Below are 13293 nucleotides of genomic sequence, written 5' to 3' on the forward strand. Positions count from 1 at the left end.
TCTGGCCCAGGTCACGGACATCAATACTGCTGTTCTCCATGCTGCTGGCTACGGCCTGGACCGTACTCCTCAGCTCGTCCAAGCTGGGCTGCTCAGTCATATCCAGAGAGTGGTCCCTGCTAGCTCCGTTCTGGGAGCCTAGCCAACTCCGACGCCTGGGCATGGGGCTAGAAGGAGCCGTCCGAGCCCGGGGGCCACCGCTACTACTACCAGGAGTTAGGATCTTACTGGGGTGGTCCCCCAAAGCGGAGTGATAGACAGGGGACTTAGTGATGGTCAGGCTGATGGTTGGGACGGGGCCTTTCCAGTGAGAGGGAGGGGAGGCATAGTCCCCCTTTCTTAGGTCGTAATTCCTGTTGTCTCCGTTCTGTTTGTCCTCAGGCGAGGTTTTATCTCCACAGGGGGACGAGGAAGACCGTCGTAGAGGTTAGAGGTCAGAGGAGAAGATGGAAGAGAAAGAAAGCAGAAACATTCATTAAGAAGAAGATCCAACCCAGCAGAAAGAAGTAACAGAAACAGTGAAGACGAATCACATGTATTTAAAAATACTTCCTGGAAAGGAAAGAAGAAGCACCACAATACACTAACACGTATTGTAGTTGCTTCCTGTGTCCCCTCTGTCCTCCTACCATCTGTGTGTACAGGGCTGTAGACAGAGGGAGCAGAGTGGTTCAAGCCTCTCTCCCAGAGGTCTCCTGTCTGGCGACACAGCTTGCAGCTGCCTATGGAGTCATAGCGAGGAAGGAGTCGCGACCCGATGGACTCGAAGCGAGGGAGGGGCCGGGACTGACCAGGGAGCAGGGGGGGCCAGCAGGTCAGCAGAGGTATAACTGTCCCTGTGCCCCCCCTGACGCGGCTAAATGCTCCCCTGACCACGCTCTCCTCCCGTGGACCAGTCTCTCGAGGGTGATGCGCCGCAGGCTGCCCCAACGACTACGGATAAACCCTCCGCTGGCACTACCTCGTCCACCGTTCTTATAAGTAGAGACAGAGTCTGGGGTTACATTAGGACTAGCACCCCGGTCAACAAGTTAACAGCCCCAGGGTTGAGACCGAAGTCTTTAGGGGAGCTACGAGAGAGAAGCAGCCACTACCCTTCATTACAGATTATAGCTTCTGTAATGTCCTCAGAGTGACTAACAGACCGTATTTATAGAGATGACTGTTTTGCATGTTCATGATACTCATGCCACAGAATATTCCCCTTGAGAATGTAACTTTAGCTACTTTGAGCCGTCATCAGTAACAGAGTTTATTGCCTTACCTCCCTTATCGTACGTCATTTACACACACTGTATATAGATTTTTCTACTGTATTATTGACTGTATGTTTGTTTATGTGTAACTCTGTGTTGTTGTTTCTGTCGTTGTTTCTGTTTGCTTTATCTTGGCCAGGTCGCAGTTGTAAATGAGAACTTGTTCTCAACTAGCCTACCTGGTTAAATAAAGGTGAAATAAATAACATAAAATAAAAAACAGTAGTGTAATGTGTGAGTGTAACAGCATTGTGAGGTGTAGAGTTCTAGTAGATATATGTACCAGAGGCTGTTTGTTCTTGACCAGACAGACGATCCTCATGGCCTCCTCGTCTTCCGGCAGGTCCTCAGGGAGCGGAGGGAGAACTGGCTCATAGTCCGTCTGGGCCACCATGTCATGGGCTGAGAGGAGGGCCTGGGAGAAGAAGAACACGGGCAGCCAGCAAGTACGCCAACTAGTCAGTCAGTCAGTCAGTTAGCCAGTCAATCAGTCAGTTATCCAGTCAGTCAGTCAGTCAGCAAGAGGAACACAGATCAACAGAGGGCAACCAGTCAGCATGCTAACGACAGTCAGTCAGTCAGTGAGTCAGTTAGCACGCTAGTGTTCGGTCAGCACGCAGTCAGTCAGTTATCCAGGTCAGTCAGTAGCATGCTAACGTCAGTGAGTCAGTTATCCAGTCAGTCAGTGAGCACGCAGTCAGTGTTCAGTTAGCCAGTCAGTCAGCACGCTCAGTTAGCATGCTAACGTTCGGGTTAGCATGCTAACGTTCGGGTTAGCACGCTAGTGTTAGCATGCTAACGTTCGGGTTAGCACGCTAGTGTTCGGGTTAGCGCTAGTGTTCTAGTGGTGGGAGAAGGCCACAAGTAGTCTAATCTGTTCTGACAGTAAAAGCCCAACGGTCTGAATAAGGTGAATGAAAGCTCCCACAGCTTACCTGTAGATGGGGGGACTTCAGTAGACTATAGAGCTGTCTGGCCTCTGGGGACGGAGCTGGTACTGCTCTGATGTTGGACAGGATCTGATAAACAGGCATACAAACAAAACAAGATCAATACCATTAGCTGTCATTCATGATGTTGTGGGCTGCACAGTTAGCCCAAGTCATCTAGTTCTCTGTCGGAGAGTGAGGGTACGTCCTAAATGCTACCCTACTCCCTTGTGCACCTCTTTAGACCCTTTAGGTCCTGGTAAAAATATAAGGAAAAGAGTGCCAATTCAGACACTCCCGAAGAGTCTAGTGCACTTTTTATTTTTACCTTTATTTAACTAGGCAAGTCAGTTAAGAACAAATTCTTATTTTCAATGACGGCCTAGGAACAGTGGGTTAACTGCCTGTTCAGGGGCAGAACGACAGACTTGTCAGCTCGGGATTTGATCTAGCAACCTTCCGGTTACAAGTCCAACGCTCTAACCACTAGGCTACCAAGGTACTGGCCTTGTAAGTGAGACCAGAGGCATAGGGCAGGTAGTGACTGGGTGGACTGAATTCGTGAGAGAGACCAGAGGCATAGGGCAGGTAGGGACTGGGTGGACTGAATTCGTGAGAGAGACCAGAGGCATAGGGCAGGTAGGGACTGGGTGGACTGACCTTGTGAGAGAGACCAGAGGCATAGGGCAGGTAGGGACTGGGTGGACTGACCTCGTGAGAGAGACCAGAGGCATTAGGGCAGGTAGGGACTGGGTGGACTGACCTCGTGAGAGAGACCAGAGGCATAGGGCAGGTAGGGACTGGGTGGACTGACCTCATGAGAGAGACCAGAGGCATAGGGCAGGTAGGGACTGGGTGGAAGCCTTCTGAACTTCTGCAGACACTCGTAGATCTGTAGAGAGAACAGACATACAGAGACAAACATACAGACAGGCACTGGGTATGACATTAAACAGGGCGTAGTGACTACTGTAGAAAACACCAAGATAACATTACAGAGGGCTAGCATAGCGACTACTGTAGAAAACACCAACATTACAGAGGGCTAGCATAGCGACTACTGTAGAAAACACCAAGATAACATTACAGAGGGCTAGCATAGTGACTACTGTAGAAAACACCAAGATAACATTACAGAGGGCTAGCGTAGCGACTACTGTAGAAAACACCAAGATAACATTAGAGGGCTAGCATAGTGACTACTGTAGAAAACACCAACATTACAGAGGGCTAGCATAGTGACTACTGTAGAAAACACCAACATTACAGAGGGCTAGCATAGTGACTACTGTAGAAAACACCAACATTACAGAGGGCTAGCATAGTGACTACTGTAGAAAACACCAACATTACAGAGGGCTAGCATAGTGACTACTGTAGAAAACACCAACATTACAGAGGGCTAGCATAGTGACTACTGTAGAAAACACCAACATTACAGAGGGCTAGCATAGTGACTACTGTAGAAAACACCAACATTACAGAGGGCTAGCATAGTGACTACTGTAGAAAACACCAATATAAAATTAAAGAGGGCTAGCATAGTGACTACTGTAGAAAACACCAACATTACAGAGGGCTAGCATAGCGACTACTGTAGAAAACACCAACATTACAGGGCTAGCATAGTGACTACTGTAGAAAACACCAACATTACAGAGGGCTAGCATAGTGACTACTGTAGAAAACACCAAGATAACATTACAGAGGGCTAGCATAGTGACTACTGTAGAAAACACCAACATTACAGAGGGCTAGCATAGTGACTACTGTAGAAAACACCAACATTAAAGAGGGCTAGCATAGTGACTACTGTAGAAAACACCAAGATAACATTACAGAGGGCTAGCATAGTGACTACTGTAGAAAACACCAACATTAGAGGGCTAGCATAGCGACTACTGTAGAAAACACCAACATTACAGAGGGCTAGCATAGCGACTACTGTAGAAAACACCAAGATAACATTACAGAGGGCTAGCATAGTGACTACTGTAGAAAACACCAAGATAACATTACAGAGGGCTAGCGTAGCGACTACTGTAGAAAACACCAAGATAACATTACAGAGGGCTAGCATAGCGACTACTGTAGAAAACACCAACATTACAGAGAGCTAGCATAGCGACTACTGTAGAAAACACCAACATTACAGAGGGCTAGCATAGTGACTACTGTAGAAAACACCAACATTACAGAGGGCTAGCATAGCGACTACTGTAGAAAACACCAATATAAAATTAAAGAGGGCTAGCATAGTGACTACTGTAGAAAACACCAACATTACAGAGGGCTAGCATAGTGACTACTGTAGAAAACACCAACATTACAGAGGGCTAGCATAGTGACTACTGTAGAAAACACCAACATTACAGAGGGCTAGCATAGTGACTACTGTAGAAAACACCAAGATAACATTACAGAGGGCTAGCATAGTGACTACTGTAGAAAACACCAACATTACAGAGGGCTAGCATAGTGACTACTGTAGAAAACACCAACATTACAGAGGGCTAGCATAGTGACTACTGTAGAAAACACCAACATTACAGAGGGCTAGCATAGTGACTACTGTAGAAAACACCAACATTACAGAGGGCTAGCATAGTGACTACTGTAGAAAACACCAACATTACAGAGGGCTAGCATAGTGACTACTGTAGAAAACACCAACATTACAGAGGGCTAGCATAGTGACTACTGTAGAAAACACCAACATTACAGAGGGCTAGCATAGTGACTACTGTAGAAAACACCAACATTACAGAGGGCTAGCATAGTGACTACTGTAGAAAACACCAACATTACAGAGGGCTAGCATAGTGACTACTGTAGAAAACACCAAGATAACATTACAGAGGGCTAGCATAGTGACTACTGTAGAAAACACCAACATTACAGAGGGCTAGCATAGTGACTACTGTAGAAAACACCAACATTAAAGAGGGCTAGCATAGTGACTACTGTAGAAAACACCAACATTACAGAGGGCTAGCATAGTGACTACTGTAGAAAACACCAACATTACAGAGGGCTAGCATAGTGACTACTGTAGAAAACACCAACATTAAAGAGGGCTAGCATAGTGACTACTGTAGAAAACACCAACATTACAGAGGGCTAGCATAGTGACTACTGTAGAAAACACCAACATTACAGAGGGCTAGCATAGTGACTACTGTAGAAAACACCAACATTACAGAGGGCTAGCATAGCGACTACTGTAGAAAACACCAATATAAAATTAAAGAGGGCTAGCATAGTGACTACTGTAGAAAACACCAACATTACAGAGGGCTAGCATAGTGACTACTGTAGAAAACACCAACATTACAGAGGGCTAGCATAGTGACTACTGTAGAAAACACCAAGATAACATTACAGAGGGCTAGCATAGTGACTACTGTAGAAAACACCAACATTACAGAGGGCTAGCATAGTGACTACTGTAGAAAACACCAACATTACAGAGGGCTAGCATAGTGACTACTGTAGAAAACACCAACATTACAGAGGGCTAGCATAGTGACTACTGTAGAAACACCAACATTACAGAGGGCTAGCATAGTGACTACTGTAGAAAACACCAATATAAAATTAAAGAGGGCTAGCATAGTGACTACTGTAGAAAACACCAACATTACAGAGGGCTAGCATAGTGACTACTGTAGAAAACACCAACATTACAGAGGGCTAGCGTAGCGACTACTGTAGAAAACACCAATATAAAATTAAAGAGGGCTAGCGTAGCGACTACTGTAGAAAACACCAACATTACAGAGGGCAAGCATAGCGACTACTGTAGAAAACACCAACATTACAGAGGGCTAGCATAGTGACTACTGTAGAAAACACCAACATTACAGAGGGCTAGCATAGTGACTACTGTAGAAAACACCAACATTACAGAGGGCTAGCATAGTGACTACTGTAGAAAACACCAACATTACAGAGGGCTAGCATAGTGACTACTGTAGAAAACACCAACATTACAGAGGGCTAGCATAGTGACTACTGTAGAAAACACCAATATAAAATTAAAGAGGGCTAGCATAGTGACTACTGTAGAAAACACCAACATTACAGAGGGCTAGCATAGTGACTACTGTAGAAAACACCAATATAAAATTAAAGAGGGCTAGCATAGCGACTACTGTAGAAAACACCAAGATAACATTAAAGAGGGCTAGCATAGCGACTACTGTAGAAAACACCAAGATAACATTAAAGAGGGCTAGCGTAGCGACTACTGTAGAAAACACCAAGATAACATTAAAGAGGGCTAGCATAGTGACTACTGTAGAAAACACCAAGATAACATTAAAGAGGGCTAGCATAGTGACTACTGTAGAAAACACCAATATAACATTAAAGAGGGCTAGCGTAGTGACTACTGTAGAAAACACCAATATAAAATTAAAGAGGGCTAGCGTAGTGACTACTGTAGAAAACACCAACATTACAGAGGGCTAGCATAGTGACTACTGTAGAAAACACCAATATAAAATTAAAGAGGGCTAGCGTAGCGACTAAGATAACAAGCATTAGATACATATAATTCATGTACCATGTCACTATCATGTATGTCTGTATGTATGGATTAAAAAGGTATTGATTAAAAGGTATTGATTAAAAAGGTATTGATTAAAAGGTATGGATTAAAATGTATGGATTAAAAGGTATTGATTAAAAGGTATGGATTAAAAGGTATGGATTAAAAAGGTATGGATTAAAAGGTATGATTAAAAAGGTATGGATTAAAAGGTATTGATTAAAAAGGTATGGATTATTAGGTACAATCAGCATGTATGGTTGATAAGAAGCAAACTAACACTTAAAGCTGTCATAATGGTAGTATTATATACAGGTAATACCAAGATGTATGGCCAAAATCTGGGTGATGTATGGTTAGGCTCATAAAGGGGTTGGATTAATGGTCAGATTTCAGACCCTGTATAAAAAAATTACAAATAAATATGACAGACTTTTAGCAGAGACGGTATAAAAAAAATAAAGATTTGAGACCTTGAGTAGGGACTGTAGCCAGGGGGCACTGAGAAGGCTGTAGAGGACTTCAGACCCACTGATGTCACTGTGGATAGCCAGCCTCACCTCCTCTGCCACACTGGACAGCATCTCTGTCAGACCTGGGGGGCAGGGGGAGATTGAGATAAAGACATACAGCAGAGACAGAGACAAGGACCTGGACAGAGACAGGCACATAGTTAACCAGAAGAAGAGTCAGGGACAGGGAACTGAACAGAGACAGGGATAGAGACACAGATAGGGATGAGAGACAAGGACAGGGAATGGAACAGGGACCTGAACAGAGACAGGGATAGAGACACAGACAGGCAGAAGAAGAGACAGAGACATGGACAGGAACAGAGACAGGGACAAGAACAAAGACAGTCACACGGACAGGGACAGTCAGAAGAAGAGACAGAGACAGAAACAGAAACCTAAACAGAGACAGTCAGAAGAAGAGACAGAGACAGACACCTAAACAGAGACAGTCAGAAGAAGAGACAGAGACAGACACCTAAACAGAGACAGGCAGAAGAAGAGACAGGGACAGACAGCTAAACAGAGACAGAGACAGGCAGAAGAAGAGACAGAGACAGACACCTAAACAGAGACAGGCAGAAGAAGAGACAGGGACAGTCAGAAGAAGAGACAAAGACAGGCAGGGATAAGGTCAGAGAAAGCGATAGGCAGAAGAAGAGACAAGGGCAGGAAGAGAGACAGGGAGAGGCAGGGATAGAGACAGGCAGAGACAGGGAGAGGCAGGGATAGAGACAGGCAGAGACAGGGACAGGCAGGGACAAGCAGAGACAGGGATAGAGACAGGCAGAGACAGGGACAGAGACAGGGAGAGACAGGGACCGGAACAGGAGCAGGGACAGGAACAGGAGCAGGGACAGGAAGAGAGACAGGGAGAGGCAGGGACAGAGACAGGCAGAGACAGGGACAGGAAGAGAGACAGGGACAGGCAGGGATAGAGACAGGCAGAGACAGGGACAGGCAGGGACAGGGAGAGGCAGGGATAGAGACAGGCAGAGACCGGGACACGCAGGGACAAGCAGAGACAGGGATAGAGACAGGCAGAGACAGGGACAGGCAGGGACAAGCAGAGACAGGGACCGGAACAGGAGCAGGGACAGGAACAGGAGCAGGGACAGGGACAAAGACAGGGACAGGCAGGAACAAGCAGAGACAGGGACCGGAACAGGAGCAGGGGCAGGGACAGGAAGCGGCAAAGGACACACAGAGACAGAGAGAGAGAGAAGCAGATACAATAGAGCACACAGAAGGGGTGGTGTAATCTAGTGAGGTAATGCTAGAGACATCTCTGACACAGGGAGACAGAGACAATAGAGATAAAGACACAAGGGAGACAGCGACCATAGAGATAAAGACACAGGGAGACAGCGACCATAGAGATACAGACACAGGGGAGACAGAGACAATAGAGATAGACACAGTGGAGACAGAGACGATAGAGATAAAGACACAGGGAGACAGAGACAATAGAGATAAAGACACAGGGGAGACAGAGACAATAGAGATAAAGACACAGGGGAGACAGAGACACTGGATTTAAAGACACAGGGGAGACAGAGACACTGGAGATAAAGACACAGGGGAGACAGAGACAATAGAGATAAAGACACAGGGGAGACAGAGACAATAGAGATAGCGAAAATAGATATGTAAAAAAATGTGGTGAGGTTTTAATGGGTGCAGGGTTAGTTGGTATAGTAGTGAGGTTTTAATGGGTGTAGGGTTAGTTGGTAGTGAGGTTTTAATGGGTGCTGGGTTATTTGCTATAGGTGGAAGGTTTTAATGGGTACAGGGTTAGTTTGTATCGTGGGGAGGTTTTAATGGGTACAGGGTTAGTTTGTATAGTAGTGAGGATTTAATGGGTGTAGGGTTAGTTGTTAGTGAGGTTTTAATGGGTGTAGGGTTAGTTGGTATAGTGGGGAGGTTTTAATGGTACAGGGTTAGTTGGTATAGTAGTGAGGTTTTAATGGGTGTTGGGTTAGTTGGTAGTGAGGTTTTAATGTGTGTAGGGTTAGTTGGTATAGTGGTGAGGTTTTAATGGGTGCTGGGTTATTTGCTATAGGTGGAAGGTTTTAATGGGTACAGGGTTAGTTTGTATCGTGGGGAGGTTTTAATGGGTACAGGGTTAGTTGGTATAGTAGTGAGGTTTTAATGGGTGTAGGTTTAGTTGGTAGTGAGGTTTTAATGGGTGTAGGGTTAGTTGATCTAGTGGTGAGGTTTTAATGGGTACAGGGTTAGTTGGTAGTGAGGTTTTAATGGGTGCAGGGTTAGTTGGTATAGTGGTGAGGTTATGATGGGTGCAGGGTTAGTTGGTATAGTGGTGAGGTTTTAATGGGTGTAGGGTTAGTTGGTATAGTAGTGAGGTTTTAATGGGTGTTGGGTTGGTTGGTAGTGAGGTTTTAATGTGTGTAGGGTTAGTTGGTATAGTGGTGAGGTTTTAATGGGTGCTCGGTTATTTGCTATAGGTGGAAGGTTTTAATGGGTACAGGGTTAGTTTGTATCGTGGGGAGGTTTTAACGGGTACAGGGTTAGTTTGTATAGTAGTGAGGTTTTAATGGGTGTAGGGTTAGTTGGTAGTGAGGTTTTAATGGGTGTAGGGTTAGTTGATCTAGTGGTGAGGTTTTAATGGGTACAGGGTTAGTTTGTATCGTGGGGAGGTTTTAATGGGTACAGGGTTGGTTTGTATAGTAGTGAGGTTTTAATGGGTGCAGGGTTAGTTGGTAGTGAGGTTTTAATGGGTGCAGGGTTAGTTGGTAGTGAGATTTTAATGGGTGCAGGGTTAGTTGGTAGTGAGGTTTTAATGGGTGCAGGGTTAGTTGGTAGTGAGGTTTTAACTGGTGCAGGGTTAGTTGGTAGTGAGATTTAATGTATGTGTATGGTTAGTTGGTATAGTGGTGAAGTTTTAATGGGTGTAGGGTTAGTTGGTAGTGAGGTTTTAAGGGGAAGTTCAGGATTTTACAACTGGATGTTAGATGGTTCCCCACCCTGAAAGTGGTCTCTGGGCCAGGAGAAACTGTACTCCATGGTTTGGTTTCCTTTAAACTGTCTTTACAAACAGCTAACTGTAGCCACCACTAGCTAACAAACAATGGAAGTGATAGGGTATTCATGCAATGAATGTTTTAACGCTAGAGACTCCCCATTCTCATAGAGGCCCTGGGGTGGTCCTGTCTCAGCCTCCATAGCTGGCCTCATGTTGGCTGTGTCACTAGACAGACACCTGGCTGTGTCACTAGACAGACGCCTGGCTGTGTCACTAGACAGACGCCTGGCTGGGTCACTAGACAGACGCCTGGCTGGGTCACTAGTCAGACACCTGGCTGGGTCACTAGACAGACACCTGGCTGTGTCACTAGACAGACACCTGGCTGTGTCACTAGACAGACACCTGGCTGGGTCACTAGAGAGACACCTGGCTGGGTCACTTTAGAGACACCTGGCTGGGTCACTAGACAGACACCTGGCTGGGTCACTAGACAGACACCTGGCTGGGTCACTAGAGAGACACCTGGCTGGGGCATTGGAGAGACACCTGGCTGGGGCACTAGACAGACACCTGGCTGGGTCACTAGACAGACACCTGGCTGGGGCACTAGAGAGACACCTGGCTGGGGCACTAGACTAGAGACACCTGGCTGGGGCACTAGAGAGACACCTGGCTGGGGCACTAGAGAGACACCTGGCTGGGGGCACTAGAGAGACACCTGGCTGGGGGGGTCACTAGAGAGACACCTGGCTGGGTCACGAGTCAGACACCTGGCTGGGTCACTAGACAGACACCTGGCTGGGTCACTAGACAGACACCTGGCTGGGTCACTAGACAGACACCTGGCTGGGTCACTAGACAGACACCTGGCTGGGTCACTAGAGAGACACCTGGCTGGGTCACTAGAGAGACACCTGGCTGGGTCACTAGTCAAACACCTGGCTGGGTCATTAGTCAGACATCTGGCTGGGTCACTAGTCAGACACCTGGCTGGGTCACTAGACAGACACCTGGCTGGGTCACTAGTCAGACACCTGGCTGGGTCACTAGTCAGACACCTGGCTGGGTCACTAGTCAGACACCTGGCTGGGTCAGTAGTCAGACATCTGGCTGGGTCACTAGTCAGACACCTGGCTGGGTCACTAGACAGACACCTGGCTGGGTCACTAGTTAGACACCTGGCTGGGTCACTAGTCAGACACCTGGCTGGGTCACTAGTCAGACACCTGGCTGGGGCACTAGAGAGACAACTGGCTGGGGCACTAGAGACACCTGGCTGGGGCACACCTGGCTGGGTCACTAGACAGACACCTGGCTGGGTCACCTGGCTGGGGGCACTAGAGAGACACTTGGCTGGGTCACTAGACAGACACCTGGCTGGGTCACTAGACAGACACCTGGCTGGGTCACTAGACAGACACCTGGCTGGGTCACTAGACAGACACCTGGCTGGGTCACTAGACAGACACCTGGCTGGGTCACTAGAGAGGCACCTGGCTGGGTCACTAGTCAGACACCTGGCACTAGAGACACAAACTGGCTGGGTCATGGCTGGCTGGGTCACTAGTCAGACACCTGGCTGGGTCATTAGTCAGACACCTGGCTGGGTCATTAGTCAGACACCTGGCTGGGTCACTAGTCAGACACCTGGCTGGGTCACTAGTCAGAGACCACCTGGCTGGGTCACTAGAGAGGCTGGGGCACCTGGCTGGGTCACTAGAGAGACACCTGGCTGGGTCACTAGAGACACACCTGGCTAGGGTCACTAGAGACACACCTGGCTAGGGTCACTAGAGACACACCTGGCTAGGGTCACTAGAGAGACACACTGGCTAGGGTCACTAGAGACACCCTGGCTAGGGTCACTAGAGACACACCTGGCTAGGGTCACTAGACACCTGACTAGAGACACCTGGCTGGGTCACTAGAGAGACACCTGGCTGGGTCACTAGAGAGACACCTGGCTGGGTCACTAGAGAGACACCTGGCTGGGTCACTAGAGAGACACCTGGCTGGGTCACTAGAGAGACACCTGGCTGGGTCACTAGAGAGACACCTGGCTGGGTCACTAGTCAGACACCTGGCTGGGTCACTAGAGAGACACCTGGCTGGGTCACTAGTCAGACACCTGGCTGGGTCACTAGACAGACACCTGGCTGGGTCACTAGAGAGACACCTGGCTGGGTCACTAGAGAGACACCTGGCTGGGTCACTAGAGAGACACCTGGCTGGGTCACTAGTCAGACACCTGGCTGGGTCACTAGAGAGACACCTGGCTGGGTCACTAGACAGACACCTGGCTGGGTCACTAGAGAGACACCTGGCTGGGTCACTAGAGAGACACCTGGCTGGGTCACTAGAGAGACACCTGGCTGGGTCACTAGAGAGACACCTGGCTGGGTCACTAGAGAGAGACACACCTGGCTGGGTCACTAGTCAGACACCTGGCTGGGTCACTAGACAGACACCTGGCTGGGTCACTAGAGAGACACCTGGCTGGGTCACTAGAGAGACACCTGGCTGGGTCACTAGAGAGACACCTGGCTGGGTCACTAGTCAGACACCTGGCTGGGTCACTAGAGAGACACCTGGCTGGGTCACTAGTCAGACACCTGGCTGGGTCACTAGACAGACACCTGGCTGGGTCACTAGAGAGACACCTGGCTGGGTCACTAGAGAGACACCTGGCTGGGTCACTAGAGAGACACCTGGCTGGGTCACTAGAGAGACACCTGGCTGGGTCACTAGAGAGACACCTGGCTGGGTCACTAGAGACAGCGGTTAATAAACCACACACTGTACCCGGCAGATTAATGTATATTGCAGCTTAAAAAAATAACTTATGCCATGTATGAAGACGACTCCACGAGATAGATATGCACTAAACAATACGCTGTGCAAACATATTGATCTAGTCAACTGTCCGTGTGTTACAATAGAGGATGTAGCTAACGTTTACCAATACTCAGAATGTTGTTCCTGGAACCTCTTATCTTCACCCTCACTGATCACCACACATCTGGGTTGAACTAAACCCCCCACAAAAGCCACAGAAGAT

At 47.7% G+C, this 13293-nt stretch overlaps 1 protein-coding gene across 3 annotated transcripts in view; it reads right to left on the bottom strand.

Moving 5' to 3' along the window:
- The window catches only part of LOC121841035 (MAGUK p55 subfamily member 4), a 76631-nt gene that overhangs the window by 21257 nt on the left and 42081 nt on the right, over positions 1–13293 (bottom strand). For all 3 annotated transcript variants that reach the window (XM_042306965.1, XM_042306964.1, XM_042306963.1), the window contains exons 2-5: positions 7211–7332; positions 3000–3077; positions 2192–2275; positions 1540–1671 (exon numbers count right to left, since the gene is read on the bottom strand). In XM_042306965.1, the coding sequence (XP_042162899.1) occupies positions 1540–1671; positions 2192–2275; positions 3000–3077; positions 7211–7321 (405 nt within the window). In that variant the 5' untranslated portion in view covers positions 7322–7332. The remainder of the gene's footprint in view (positions 1–1539; positions 1672–2191; positions 2276–2999; positions 3078–7210; positions 7333–13293) is intronic.

The sequence above is a fragment of the Oncorhynchus tshawytscha genome, linkage group LG26 (assembly GCF_018296145.1).
Source record: "Oncorhynchus tshawytscha isolate Ot180627B linkage group LG26, Otsh_v2.0, whole genome shotgun sequence".
NCBI lineage: Eukaryota > Metazoa > Chordata > Actinopteri > Salmoniformes > Salmonidae > Oncorhynchus > Oncorhynchus tshawytscha.